At 37.1% G+C, this 16033-nt stretch overlaps 1 protein-coding gene across 2 annotated transcripts in view; it reads right to left on the bottom strand.

Moving 5' to 3' along the window:
* Nucleotides 1-16033, bottom strand: part of TMLHE (trimethyllysine hydroxylase, epsilon) — a 116792-nt gene that overhangs the window by 88564 nt on the left and 12195 nt on the right. For both annotated transcript variants that reach the window (XM_035010459.1, XM_035010467.1), the window contains exon 2: nt 3373-3554. In XM_035010459.1, coding sequence (XP_034866350.1) covers nt 3373-3553 — 181 coding nt within the window. In that variant the 5' untranslated portion in view covers nt 3554. The remainder of the gene's footprint in view (nt 1-3372; nt 3555-16033) is intronic.

Here is a 16033-nt window from a genome sequence, read left to right as displayed (position 1 = left end):
GTGTTTGTGTGCACCACCTCTTCTTTATCCATTTATCAATTGATGGATGTTTGGGCTCTTTCCATAATTTGGCTATTGTTGATATTGCCACTATAAACACCAGGGTACATGTGCCCCTTTAAATCAGTATTTTTATATCCTTTGGGTAAATACCTAATAGTGCAATTGCTGCGTCATAGGGTAGTTCTGTTTTTAACTTTTTGAGGAACCTCCATACTGTTTTCCAGAGTGCCTGCACCAGCTTGCATTCCCACCAACAGTGCAAGAGGGTTCCCCTTTCTCTGCATCCTTGCCAATATCTGTTGTTTCCTGAGTTGTTAACTTCAGCCATTCTGACTGGTGTGAAGTGGTATCTCATTGCTTTTGATTTGCATTTCCCTAATGATGAGTGATGTTGAGCATCTTTTCATGTGTCTGTTGGTCATCTGGATGTCTTCTTTGGAAAAATGTCTATTCATGTCTTCTTTATCTAATTTCCTAATGTAGAAGTACAGGTTATTGACTTTAGACCTTTATTCTTTTCTAATAAATGCATTTATTGCTACATATTTCCCTCCAACCACTGCTTTAGCTGCTTACCATAAATTTTGATAAGCTGTATATTCATTTTCATTTAGTTAAAAATATTTTTAACTTTGAGACTTTATACCTATACATTTTTTGGAAGTGTATAGCTTAATTTCCAAATATTGGAGACTTTTCTTTCTATTATTGATTTCTAGTTGATTCCATTGTGATCAGAGTACATACTCTATGTTTTAGATTCTTTTAAGTTTGTTGAGCTTTTTTTTTTAATGGCCCAGAATGTGGTCTATCTTGGTGGATGTTTCATTTACATTTCAGAACCATGTGTACTTCACTTCTGCTGGATGGACTGTTCTATACATGTCAAGTAAGTCAAGTTGGTTGATAGTGCTGTTCAGGTTATTTATATCCTTACTGATTTTCTGCCTGTTTAATCTATCAATAACTGAGAGGGAGGTTTTAAAGTCTCCAAGGACAATTGTGGATTTTTTATTTCTACTTTTATCTCTATCAGTTTTTGCTTTATGTAATTTGATGGTCTGTTCTTAGGTGCTATATTTTTAGGATTGTCACATGTTCCCTTAAAGAACTGACCCACAGTTTCTGAAGACTGTATGTGTTTTTGTTTTCACTCTCTCTCTCTCTCTCTTGCATTTCCTTTACATTTACTGATTCTATCCTTGAATGTGTCAAGTCTACTGATAAGCCCATTAAAGTCATTCTACAAATCTGTTACCATGATTATGATTTAAAAAAATTCTTTCTTATAATTTCATCACTCTCCTGACATTACCCATCTGGTCTTTCATTTTGTCTACCTTCTCCATTAGAGTCCTTAACATATTAATCATAGCTATTTTAATTTCCTGACCAGGATTTTCCACACCTGTGTCACATGTGAGTCTAGTTCTGATGTGCTTTGTCTCTTCAAATTGTTATTTGTTGCTTTTTAACATGCTTTGTAATTTTGTTATTGTTGAAAGGCACACATGTTGTATAAAGCAGTAGACACTGAGGTTAACAGGACTTTAGGGTGAGTATTTATACCAATCTGGCCAAGAGATGGGTTATGTCTGATGTGTGTTGTCTCTATGGGTACCAAAGGCATTAAATTCCTCTAGTGACCTTGTTTTTGTCTCCCCTGTTGGCCTTCCTTGGCCCTTCTCTTTGTGCTGCACTTCAGAAACAGTCTGTCTCTTGCAGCTCTCCCAGCTGTAATGCACTGTTATTTTAACTGGAGGCTTATTAGCTGGTTATAATGTATGGGGGAGAAGGGCATTATCTAATATTTGGATTAAGTCTCAGTCTTTGGAGTGAACAATGGGCCTATGTCTTTGAAGTGTAGCCTTCACAATTGCTTTTGTCCCTTTCCAGGGTTATGGGTTGAACTGTATTCCCCAAAAAGATGTTGAAGTCCTAATCTCTAGTACCTGTGAATGAGACTTTATTTGGAAATAAGGTCTTTGAAGATAATCAAGATAAAATGAAGTCATACTGAACTAGAGTGGGCCCTAAATCCAACAACTGGTATCCTTATAAGGAAAGATATGTTTGAAGACACAGAGGAGACACAGGGAAGAAGCCATGTCATGACAGGCAGAGGGTGGATGATGTTGCCACAAGTCAAGGAACACCAAGGATTGTCAGCAACCACCAGAATCTAGAAGAGGCAAGAAAGAGCCTTTGGAGGGAGCATATCCCTGCCAATGCCTTTATTTCAGACTTCTAGCTTCCAGAACTGTGAAAAAATAAATTTCTGTTGTTTTAAGCCAACTAGTTTATGGTAATTGGTTATAGCAGTGTTAGGAAACTAATACACAGGGGTAAAGCTTTTCTCCCCCTCTGCTACCTAATACTTCACCTGGCTGTTATCATTCCCAGTCTATGCCTTTGAAACCCACTTCCCTATATACTGAGGCTTTCTTTTATTTCTTTTTTTCCCCTTATATGAGATAGGGAGACAGAGTGGGACTGGAGTAGAGCAATGTTCCCTTCCCCTTGCTGGGATGAAATTATACTGTTGCCTTAATATTATTTTTGTCTTTCTTGCAACCTATAGGATAATCTTGGAAATAAACAGCTAGAGGTCCTCAAAACTCCACAGAAAGTATTTTCAGTCCACATAAGAAGTAACTGATACTGCACAACAATGTAAATATACTTACCACCTGAACTGTACACTTAAGAAATGGGTAAGATGGGGCACCTGGGTGGCTCAGTTGGTTAAGTGGCAGACTCTTAATTTCAGCTCAGGTCATGAACTCAGAGTCCTGGGATACAGCCCTGCCTCAGGCTCCTTGCTCACCAGGGAGTCTGCTTGAGGATTCTCTCTCTCCCTCTCCCTCTACCCCTCCCCTCACTCTCTCTCAAATAAATAAATCTTTTAAAAATGGGTAAGATGTTAAATTTCATTTATGTGGGAATATATATAATGGAATATTACTCAGTCATGAAAAAGAATGAAATCTTGCCATTTGCAATGACGTGGATGGAGCTAGAGTATTATGCTAAGCGAAATAAGTCGAAGACAAATATCTTATGATTTCAGTCATATGTGGATTTTAAGAAAGAAAACAAATGAGCAAATGGGAAAAAAAGAAACAGAGAAGCAAACCAAGAAACAGACTCTTAACTATAGAGAAGACACTGATGGTTACCAGAGGGGAGGTAGCTGGGGGGATGGGTGAAATAGGGGATGGGGATTAAATAGGACACTTGAGATGAGCACTGGGTGTTGTATGGAAGTGTTGAATCACTATATTGTACAGCAGAATCTAATACTACACTATACGTTAACTAACTGGAATGAAAATAAAAAAGTAAAGTATCTGTCTCCACATATCTTACCAAAATGATCTTCATGTTGCTGCCAAGCACAATTCAGAGACTTGGAGGCTGTATGGTGCCAATGGATGGCTAATGGAAATAAGCTTTTGAAGTTGAGCTGTTGGAAGGCCCAACATGTGACTCCTCTCCTCAGCAGGTTCTGGAGTCTGCTTTGTAGGTGGGACAACCCGTGGCACCACATCCTAGAATATTTGACAATAAGAAGAGAGAGTTAGTAACAGTATTAAAGAACTTTTATGAGGTTGTAGGAATAATACTACAGATGTAACTATATGAAAGAATAGATTTAATTATCTCAACTACAGAGGATTAAACAAAGGAAAAATTCTGAAAAACTGAGCATAAGTGGTCCATAACCATTACTTCCATTTTCTCACCAGCTACTCTTACTTTATGCCTTGTAATCTTGCTTCTATCATACTATTTAACTGAAGTGGTTCTTTAAAAATTCATTAATTTTAACTTTCCAACCACATATAAGAATTGCTTTTCAGATCTCATCCTTCTGGGCCTCTCCACTTGTGACACTATTAATCACCCTCACATGACTTCTTGAAACTTTTTTTTTCACTGATTATGTGTGATTGTGAACAAGTTACTTAAACTCTCAGTGACTCTGGTTTCCCATTTTGTAACATGAGGATAATAATAATACTTATTTCATGGGTTTAGTATGAAGAGTAAAGTACTTAGAACTGTGTCTGTCCCATAGTAAGCCCTATATATGTCAGCTGCTATTATTCTCATTATTATAATATTTAATGTTAGGGATAACATATATCTGTTGGTAAAAGTACCTTGATAAACCTGCTTACAGTTGGTGACTCCCTCAGTGTTATGGTTTCAGGAAGATTAATTTAAAAACTTCATTTGCATAATACCTTTAAAAGAATTAATTTGTCCTGTGGGAAAAGAGGGAGAAAGCCATGCACCTGCAGAAAAGCTGTACAATGCTTGATGTGAACCTTCTCAATAACTCCTTAAGGTCACTAAACCCATAAAATGCTTATTTTCAGTGCATATGTGCATGTGTGTGTGTGGTGTAAGCTGATGAAGGGACTGAATTTCATGTTGATGTGGGATGACATCAATCATATACACAAAGGCCATAGCTAGAGATCTAAGAGAATATGCTGATGACTTGGGGAGGGTTCCAAAGTAACAGGCTAGGAAATCAAGAACTAAAGTCAAATTTATTGAGATTTTATGGGTGCAGGCAAGGAGCAGAGCATAGAGAGGGCTCTGCTGATATCTGGGTTACATTTATTGTCTCATTTCCAAACCTCCTACCTACAGGTATCATCTAAGACAGAGGCTGGCAAATTATGGCCCATGCCTATTTTTATATAGCCCATAAGCTAAGAATGGATTTTACATTTTTAAAGGGTTGTAAACAAAACCAAAAAGAAAATGAAGCCAAGACCATATGTGGCCTGCAAAGTCTACTATATTTGCTATTTGGTCCTTCAAAGTATAATTTTTCCAACCCCTGGTCTAATGCTCAATTTTTAATCAAATACTCTTCTCCCTTTACAATGGATTACTCCCCCCCAAAAAAACACTCTTAAGCAAGCATATTTATTCATTTCTTCATTATTTCACCAAATACTCCTGAGCATGTGTATAACAGGTACTTTCTTAAGTACTGGGAAAATAAACATAAATAAGTCTGCAATCCCAGCCACCATTCAAGAAGCTCAGTCTAGTGGAGAAGAAAGACAAAGGGTGATAGCTACTACTACTTATGATATTTGTAAACACAGAGTACAGTGAAAAAGTGCAAAGGAGAAAGCAGTTAACTATGCCTGGTAAAACTGGGAGGACTCCACATGATCTACGTTATTTGTAGAAGTGTTTCATTGTTTTGTATTTACTTACAAAATAAAATTTGCTCATGTGTAAAAAGAAAAAAAGGAAAGAAAAATCAAAACAACACAGAAATACATAAAATAAAAAGTGAAAGCCTCCTTTCCTCAATATTTGTCATTCCCATTCCTTCAAGAAACCTCATCAACAATAAACTGTTTGGAGGACCAACTTCCAGATCACACACAGTTGAAATCTCCAACCTTCTATACACACATACAAAAATGCATTTTTGCATTTGATAGTTTTCAGATCACTTGGGTAAATATTTAATAGTGTTACTAATGGGTCACATGCTAAATCTATATTTAACATTATAAGAAACTCTGAAACTATCATCCAAAGTAGTTGGACTATTCTGCATTCCACCAGCAATGAATCAGAACTCCTATTCTCTGCATCTTTGCTATAACTTGGTATTGTCAGTTTTTAAAATTTAGCCATTCTAATAGTTGTGCATGATATCTCATTATTTTAATTTGCATTTCTCTAATTATATATGATGTTGTACATCTTTTCATAGTCTTAATTGCCATCTGTATATCTTCTTTAGCTAAGTATCTGTTCAGATCTTTTGCCCACTAAACATTTTTTTAATTAAGATTTTATTTCTTTAGAGAAGTCTTATTCACAGCAAAATTGAGGGAAAGATAGAGATTTCTCATATAACCCCTTTCCCCACACATGCATAGGCTGCATGCTTATTAACATCCTCCATCAGAGTGCTACATTTGTTACAGCTGATGAACCTATATTTACACATCTTTATCACCCAAAGTCTACAGTTTACATTAGGGTTCCCTCTTGGTATTCTACATTCTATGGGTTTGGACAAATATATAATGACACATATCCATCATTATAGGATTATACAGCATATTTTCACTTTTTGACTGCCATAAAAATCCTCCCTGCGATTAATTTTGATATGCAATATTTCCATTCTTCAGTTAGTTTAAAATATTTTCTAATTTATATTGTGATTTTTAAAATTTGACCTACAGGTTATTTAAAAGTCTACTACATATTTTAGGGCGATTTTCTAGTTTTCTCAGTATTATTTTCTAACTTCATTTCACTGTGGCCAAACAAAAACAAACAAAAAACCAGTATAACTGTAAGTGTTCAAGGTTTTTGAGACTTGCTTTATGGCTCATGATATTATCTATTTTTCTGTGTGCATAAAAAGGATATTACAAAATACATCTCTGTCTAGTAAAGATTCCTACACTTTGAGTATTTCTCTACTAATTGACTTTAGAGCCTGAGATTCCATATTAGTTCAATCTTTGAAGTTAGGCAACACAGGGATCCTGTTACCATGTGATCTGGCTACTGGTACTTTTATATAGTTTATCAGAATGATTCAAATCCTCAGTAGAGTTAACATTTAATGAGGAAATCAAGATACATCTGAAGTAGGGCTTGTTGAGGGTGGCTTCAGATAAAACTAGTACTCAGCGGGATCCCAGGTTGTGGGAGAGCAGGACCTCAGCGGGTAAGAGACAATAAGAACAGAAACACGCATGAATGGCAACAGCTCTATGCGAGTGGCAAAAGCCAATTATTCCCACCATTGGTCTGCGCTGAAAACAGTCCATGCTGAAAACAGCAATGATGGTGGACAAGACAGGCCTGCTGAGGTCAGTTCTCCCATCCCCTGCAGCCCTCTAGTTAATGGCTCACTAGGATCCATACTAATAGTCACGTACACAGTTCCCTTGCTGCCCTTCACGTGATTGCTTTCTTGAGTTGTTTTTCCCTCCTTGCTTCCGCATACTTTACATTCTATGTACCATACGATAATAAAACCGAGAGTCCACCGGACTCGGGGCTTCACCCCGGCGCCTGCACTTCTTGCTAGTGCTATAGGCGGTGCAGCCCCTTCAGGCTTCTCTTTGTTCCAAATTATTGGACTCAGTAATCATTTTGTCTCGACAAGTGCGCTACGCGGCACCAAGGTGGTGGTGGAAAGACCCCTGAAAAGGGGAGCCCTGAAAAGGGGGTAGCTGTACTCCCTTTTTCCTAGAAAAAAAAGTCAACTTTGTCATTAATATATCTACTTCTGTTGTCTTTTGGATAGTGTTTGCATTGTATATTTCTTCCACCCTTTTACTTTCCATCTTCCTATATTTTTACATTTAACTTGTTTTTTATAAATAGCACAGTTATATTTTGTTTTTTAAAGTTTAATAATCTTTGCCATTTCATTAATGAGTTCAGTTCATTTATATTTAACATAATTATTATTTTTAAAGATTTTATTTATTTGAGAGAGGGAGAGAGAGAGAGCGCACAAGCTGGGGGGGGGGAGGGGGGACAGAGGCAGAGGGAGAAGCAGACTCCTTGCTGAGCAAGGACGTGGGGCTCGATCCCAGGACCCTGAGATCATGACCTGAGCTGAAGGCAGACGCTTCACTGAGCCACCCAGGCGCCCCCTTAACATAATTATTGATATATTTAACTCTATCAATGTTTGCTTTCTATTTGTCTTGCCTGTTCTCTCTTGCTTTGTTTTGCACTGATTAGGTAATTTGTATTATTCCAATTCCTCCTTTGTTTACTTGTTAATTATACACTCTTTTACTGGTTTTTAAAAAGGAGTTATTCTAGGGCTTACAACATATATCTTTGATTCATTAAATTATAATGCAAATTAGAAAATTATTACTAACTCCATTTCTACTCCTTCCACAACTACTGTTATATATTTTAATTAACACACACATATCCCACATGACATGACATTACTATTTTTGTCTTATATTATCAATGGACATTCAGATCTACCCACATATTTAACCTCGCCATTATACTGCATTCCATCATATAGCTCCAAGCTTTTATTTGGGATCATTTTCCTCTTGCTTGAAGATCATTAGGATTTCCTTTGGAGTTTAGTGGCACATTCCCTAAGTTTTGGACCATCTAAAAACACCTCTTTTACTTTCATTTTTGAAAGCTATTTTCACTGGATACAGAAATTTAGATTGAAAGTTACCTCCTCCAGCATTTTTGAAGATATCATTCCAATATCTTCATGTTGTTTTTGTTGGGAAGTCAATGTCAATCTAATTGCTGCTCCTTGTAAGGTAATACATCTTTTTTCTCCAACTGCTTTTATGTTTTCTTCTTTTTATTTTTTAGCAGTTTTTACAAAATACAGCTAAATTAGGTTTTCTTTGTATTCTTCTTCTTTGTTACAGCACTTTTTGAATATATGATTTGATGCTTGTGATAGGCATAATTCTAAAATGAATTCTGGTGACCCTTGCCAAATTATAATCCCTTCCCCTACAGTATGAATATGATGGGATTTCACTGGAGTGATTAGGCAGTGTATATGGCACAGAGGACTTTAAGAAAGACCTTTAGCTGGGCTGACCTACACCAGCAATCCCTTAAAAGGGTCAGGGCTCTTTCTAGTGAAAGAGATTTGAAGCCAGAGAGGGATTTGCTGTCAAGGAGATTCTCCATTGGCTTTGAAAGTGGAGGGGACTACAGGGCAAGTAATGCATGCAGTCTCAAGGAGATGAGAGTGACGAACAGATGGCGTGCAAGAAGGAAACAGCAACCTCAGTCCCACAGTCATGTGGAACTGAACTCAGCCAACAATCTGAATGAAGCTGGATGTGTGCATTCTTAGCCAGAGCCTCCAGAAAGGAATGCAGCCTGGCCAATACCCTCATTTTAGCCTTTAATACACTGACCAAAGAACCCAGTCATGCCATACCTGGTATTCTGATCTATAGAACTGTGGGCTAGTAAGTGGGTATGGGTTTAATCTACTAAGTTTCTGGAAAATTGGTATGCAGCAATAGCAAAATAATACAATGCTTTTATTGCTTTTAGAGAACTCTTACTCATCATCTCTTCAAATATTGCTTCTGAATATTCATTCTCTCTCTCCTCTCCTCCTAGGACTCCTATTACAAGTATATGAGACCTTTACATGTACTAGGTGCCAGGCAGTTTTACAAGTGCTGGAAATATATCAGTAAACAAAACAAATATTCCTGTCCTCATGAAGCACCTTTTAACGGTATCCTGATATCTACTATACCTAAACTGGCTCTTCCCACAGTGTTCTTCACAGTCAGTTCTAGTACCATCCAGTCAGTTCTATAACTGGTTCAATCTGAAATCTATACTTTGAACTTGATACCTCCTCTTTAAAATTTCTACCCTACAGGCAATTATCAAATCGTAACTTTTACTCCCTACATCATTCTCAAACCTGACAAAGCATTACAGCTTTACTTGCCACATTCTCAGTCAAAGCCCACCATTATTTCTCACTCAAAGACTACAATAGCCTTCTAGTTCATCTATCCATATACACACTTGCCCTCCCTTCAAACCATTTTGCACACTATAGGAAGAATGAACTAAAATAGATTTGTTGGTATGTCATTCCCTTTGAATGGATCCCTAAGGCCTTCAGGGTAAAGTCCAACTTCTTTATCATGTTACACAATGCCTTCTATTACCTGGTCCTGAGCTACCTCTCAGCCTCACTTCCTCCTTGTACTTTATTGCTTATTGTCTTCCAGACTCACTATACTCTTTCCTGATTCTAAAAAACTCATGTTCATACCCTTTGTTCCCCTCAAACTAGAAGTCCTTCTTACTCTGCCTTTTATTCATATTTCAAGAATCGGTAGAAGTATCATTTCATCTAAAAATTATTCCCTAAACTCCCAGAATGAACTAGAAGCCTTCTTTTGTTCTCTCATAATATTCTGTTTATGTCTCTATCTTCGTTCATACCTTTTGATGAAATTATTATTATTATTTTTTAAAGATTTTATTTATTTGACAGAGAGAGACACAGCGAGAGAGGGAACACAAGCAGGGGGAGTGGCAGAGGGAGAAGCAGGCTTCCCACAGAGCAGGGAGCCTGATGTGGGGCCCGATCCCAGGACCCTGGGATCATGACCTGAGCCGAAGGCAGCCACTTAACTGACTGAGCCACCCAGGTGCCCCGAAATTATATGTTTTTAAATCTTTCTTCCTAGTAATACCTGGATGCTCCTTAATAGGAAGACATATGCCTCATTAATTTTTGCATTCTAACATTTAGCATGGTTCCTAGTACTTTGTAAAACTCCATAAATATTTGTGGGAATTCAAATGAAATTTGAATTACTTTTCTTCCAACTTCATATTTTCTTTAAATCTGGTAGGATGTCTGCTGTAAATCTTCACTTAAGTAAGTAATAAAAATACTGAGGTCAAGCCAAGGGTAGGTTTTGTAGAAGGCCAACAAAAACTCTTCCTTTGCCTATGGTCTGCTAATCAGTCCTTGAGTATGGTAATTTAATTAATTAATACATAACTGTATTAACTATTTAACCCATCAACATAGGTTTTTAATTCTTGTTCAAAGGTTTCATAAAAGATTTGTTAAAGTCTTGCTGAAATTTCACTCATTCATTTATGTACATTATGTCTGCCACATTTCCATAAATTATCTCTCAAAATATTTTTAAAAATAAAAATTACATCTATGTGGAATGTCTTTGTTGATAACTGTAATTTTCTAAATACACATTTACTTGAAATCTGTTCTAGAATCTAACCAGGAGATATTTAGTTTACAGATTAGTAGACTGAAAATTCTCCCTTAGAAGAATAGTGTAATGATACCATCTGAGTTCTCTTTCTGAGAACATAGTCAGAATATTGTTCTTGTTGTCTTTGCAAATATGTATTTCTATAAGCCTGAGGTAATTTTGGGCCTTATGCTTCTAAATACTAATCCTTTAGGCACATGCCACCTGTTATGTTCATCCTTCTTTTCCATCTTTTATATATTATTCTTTTAAAATAGGAACTATGAGCTCATTGTAAAACTTCCTATGTAGTCCCATGGTTTCCCTCATTTCTCCTTTAATAGAATAATTTGCTGTTTCATAGTCAAAATTATGTTTTTGAGAGCTTCCCAACCTTTAGAGTTTAAAATCATCTTAATGTAAATTAAGGTCCAACAAGTATCAATCACAATAACAGAAACTTTTGGAGAACAGCCATAGCTAGAAATTCTAGTCAGAGTAGGCAATTACATAATAGGTCAATTTGAATCTTTTCATGGTTATTACTAAGGAAGAAGCATTACCTCCTGAAGGCTTAAAGCCAAGAATCCATTTAGCTCCCGTCAATTTTTCCTTCCAAATGTGTCTCAGATTTGTCCTTCTTTTTCCATTCCTATAGATGCCTTCATCACCTCATACCTGGACTACTGCCATAGACTAGATGGTTTCCCTGCCTCTGGTCCATCCATATTCCAATCCATTTTCCACACTATTGCCAGATTAATCTTCTTAAAACACTTTCATCATATCACTCTCCTGCCTGAGACCTAGCTCGAATGTCACCTTCTTTGTAAAATCTTCCTAATTGCCCTAGGAAGAGTTAATAGCTGCCTAGTCAATGTTTCCATCGTTCTTTGTGCATACCCTTATTAGTGCATTTACAACATGTATAATAATCACCTGTTTAATTATTTTTTTCCTTCCTATTTGCTGAGAGCTCCTTGAGGGCAGGCAAAAGAACCGGGTCATCTCTTTACAATGGCACTCAAGGCTTTATAAAATTGGCTCCGTCTTGCCCCATGACCTCAGGATCTTTACATGTGTTGTTTCCTCTGCCTACCATGTTCTCCCTCTTATTCTTTCTACTCGTTCTTCAGGTCTAAGATTAAAAATCAAATCATTGAAGAAAACTTCCCTGAGACTCTTAACTAATTAATAACTCATTTAAAAAATATTTCTTGGGTGCCAACTTTGTGCCAGGCAGTATTTTAGGCACTTGGGATATATAAGTGAACAAAAGAGACAAAAATTCCTGCTTTCATGGAGTGTATCTTCTAGTGGGAGTAGGCAGATGATTAAAGATAAAAATAATACATAAGTAAATTACATAATACATTATAAGATGATAGGAGCTATAAAAAAAATCCAGCAGGAAAAAGGGGTATGCTGGAGGTAGTAGGAGTTTTAAATATGGTGGTAAGGGTAAACCTCATTGAGAAAGATGACTTTTGAACAAAGAGGGAGTAAGTCATGAAGATACCGGGCATAAAGTAGGCCAGTGCAAAGGTTCTAAGCTGGGATTATATCAGATAAACTTTCATCCTCCTTTTAAAAATCCTTTCTATTGATGTCCTTCATGAGCCATAATGAAATTTGCTAGTATCCTCTTTTTGCCTCTCCCTCTTTCTGACCCAGCCTCTAATTTAGACCTCTATTTTCTTTTTTAAAAGATTTTATTTATTTGAGAGAGAGAGCGAGTGAGCACATGAGCGGGGGGGGGGGGGGCATAGGGAGAGGGAGAAGCTGACTCCCCACTGAGCAGGGAGCCCAATGTGGGGCTTGATCCCAGGACCCTGGGATCATGATCTGAGCTGAAGACAGACACTTAACCGACGGAGCCACCCAGGCATCCTAAACCTGTATTTTCTTACTCCTAGTTAATATCTATGAAGCTATCTTCCTTCTACACCCATTTTTGTTGCTTGTGTAATATCTATATTTCAGAGTGTAAAATATTTGCCTCTATTCTGTTATTTCATCACCATCATTTATTCTTTGCTTTACAGGTAAACATAGTTACAGATCACCATCAAATGTATGCCAAATGTCTCCTATGATTTCTTGGTTATCTGAAGCTTTTTTATTTCTATTAAATCCCTTAGTTAAGCAGCATGGGAATAGTATTTCCTGCATCTTACATATTCACTATAGCTTGAATTTATGCATCTTCCTATTGTTTAGCCATCTCATTTATATCAAGTAGTTTTCTAACATCACACCTTTTGCAGATTTCTCTAAGCAGGTTTCTTCTGGAGTTCTTTCTCTGGAAGAACTCTAAGACTGCATTAAATATATATCAATATTTATTATAATAAGTATTTATTACATGTTAATAAATATTATGTTTATTCTTTTTATATATAAAATTTACACATGTTTACATATATGTATAAAACCTATTATATAAACATATATATAGTTACTATACATATATAATGTGTATTCAGGAATCTGGTGTTCATGGGTGAGCAGACTCTTGGTGGAAGATGTGCCACACTGGCCTGCTGCAGTGACCAGTTCTGTACAGAGTCTTTCAGAACTGGAGATTCTTTGAGGAACTGGTGAGGCCACCAAAGTTTTCTCTGGGCTGCATTTCTTCCACTTTTCCAATTCCATTTTTGGTCTTTGTTACAGGCATTTGAACCCACATCCTAATTAAGGCTCACCCATAGCCTAGGCCAAGACAGAAAAATTTGATGCATCACTCTTCTGTTGGTGGGTTTTGCTAAACGATACTTACACAGATGTGCACACCTTTGGGGTTCTTCATCCCAATTCTATGACTTGCAAGGACCCAAGGCCTTCTGCAAGCATTAACAGTCAAGCCCAGGCTCCTGAAAGCATTAAAACCCAAGCCAAGGCAGAAGACCTGACCAGACATTTTTCCAAAGACATACAGATAGTCAACAGACACATGAAAAGATGCTCAATATCACTAGGGAAATGCAAATTGAAGCCACAATGAGATATCACCTTACACCTGTTAGATGGCTAAAATTCAAAAGACAGAAATAATAAATGTTGGGGAGGATGTGGAGTAAAAGGAACCACCCTTGTGCACAGCTGCTGTGAAAAGCAGTATGGATGTTCTCAAAGAACTAAAAATAGAACCATATGATCCAATAATTCCACTATTGGGTATTTACCCAAAGAAAACTAAAACACTAATTTGAAAAGATATATGCACCCCTATGTTTATAGCAGCACTATTTACAATAGTCAAACTATGGAAGCAACCTAAGTATCCACAGACAGACGAATGGATAAGGAAGATACGGGGGGTGGGGGATGGGCAAAAAGGAGTGAAGGGGAGTGGGAGATACAGGCTTCCAGTAATGTAATGAGTATGTCATGGGAATGAAAGGCACAGCACAGGGAATATAGTCAATATAGTCAATGATATTGTAACAGCACTGTATGCTGACCCATGGTAGCTACCATTTATGCTAAGCACAGCATAATGTAAAGAGTTGTTGAATCACTATGTGGTATACCCAAAACTAATGTTACTAATGTAACATTGTGTGCCAACTATACTGAAATATATATATTTTTTAAAAAGCCACTCAAGCCCAGGGCTTTTATTTCTGGTTAGGTTGAAGAAAGTTACAAAAGATGGTTTTACAGCCCTAAAAGTGAGAATCAGCTAGATAAGCTACAAGATCATAGTTTAAAAAACTCATCAGACTTTTGGTTTCAGCTCTAACATGTAAAGAGTTTGGAAGTCATAAGTCCCATCCTCACAATAAGAATAAGCTGATCAAATTGAAAAGCAATGGCTCTTTTTGGACTTAGACTACGAGGTTGCAGGGCAAACTGCCACTCCAAAATCTGGAGAGACTGGCAAATCTAGAGAGGCAGAGCCAAGATCTATTTACCTGGAGCAGAAACTCCATTTACTTAAATGGTAATTTTGATGAATTGCTGGAAGCTGTGTGGACTACCTTGAGAGGGAGAAACTTCTGGGATCACAGCCTTAAGGGGAACCCACACTTTCATGGGATTTTACCTCCATGAATCCCACACCAGGTTCTTATGGTATAGGACCCAAAACAATTCCCACATAGTTCTGACAGGGGAGGGGGAGAGTAAACATTGCATTGTCCATAACAGAGTCTTCTCTAAACAGAGCTGTCTCTATAACAAAGACCTGCTCTCCAAGGGAAAAGACTTTATCAGGGTCTTATCCCATCTGGGGAAAGGACATTTCTCTCACTTGGGCCTTCTTAAGCCTTTCTGTCTTACCGAGAGAGATGCTATCAAATGCTGTTAAGGACACAGCCCAGGGCCACAGGCCCACTATAAAACTAAGATTTAATCATGAGATTATAGAATGCATCCCCTATACCACCATGCCATCAGACTTCAGTATTACAAGAGTGGATTATAATGAAAGATCTGCAAGATGCAGACTCTATCTGGTAAGTAGTCCTTAGGGCATTCCAAGGACAAAGAGACAAAAATCAAGGACACTAGTAAAATGTGAAGACTTTGACACCTACAGCTACCACAAACATTAAATACAGCCCAACTCCTAGCCAGATTAAAACAGAACCTCATACTAAAGGCTATTTATGTCAGTACTATTACATTATGCCTGGCTTTCAACAAAAAATTTATAAGGCACATTAAAGGGCAAGAAAAAAACAGAGTCTAAAGATACAAAACAAGCATCAGAGCCAGACTCAGATATGACAAAGAGTTTTGCATTAACAGATATGATTAATATGTTAAGGGCTCTAATGGAAAAAGTAGGCAATATTCAAGAACAGATAGGTAAATTAAAACAGATGGAAATTCTACAAAAGTATCAAAAGGAAATGTTAGAAGTAAAAAACACTGTAACAAAAATAAAGAATGCCTTTTAAGGGCTCATCAGTAGACTGGACATGGCCAAAGAAAGAATCAGTGAATGTAAAGATAGCTCAAGAGAGAAACCTCCCAAACTCATTAGCAGGAAATAAAGAAAGAAGCTGAAGGAATATTTGAAGTAATAATGGCTAAGAGTTTTCAAAAATTATTGACAAACGCCAAACCACAGATCCAGGAAGCTCAGAGAATGAGGATAATAAATATCAAAAAGAAAAAAAATCTATACATAGGCATATCATTTTAAAAAATACTGGAGGAGGGGAAACACCTTACCTTTAGAGAACAAGGATAAGAATTACAGAGAACTTCTCTAAATATATTTAAACATG

This window comes from Mirounga leonina, unplaced genomic scaffold (assembly GCF_011800145.1).
Source record: "Mirounga leonina isolate KUSES-001 unplaced genomic scaffold, KU_Mleo_1.0 Mir_101799, whole genome shotgun sequence".
NCBI lineage: Eukaryota > Metazoa > Chordata > Mammalia > Carnivora > Phocidae > Mirounga > Mirounga leonina.
Note: the sequence above shows the minus strand (reverse complement) of the source record. Positions and strands in the feature narration are given on the sequence as shown.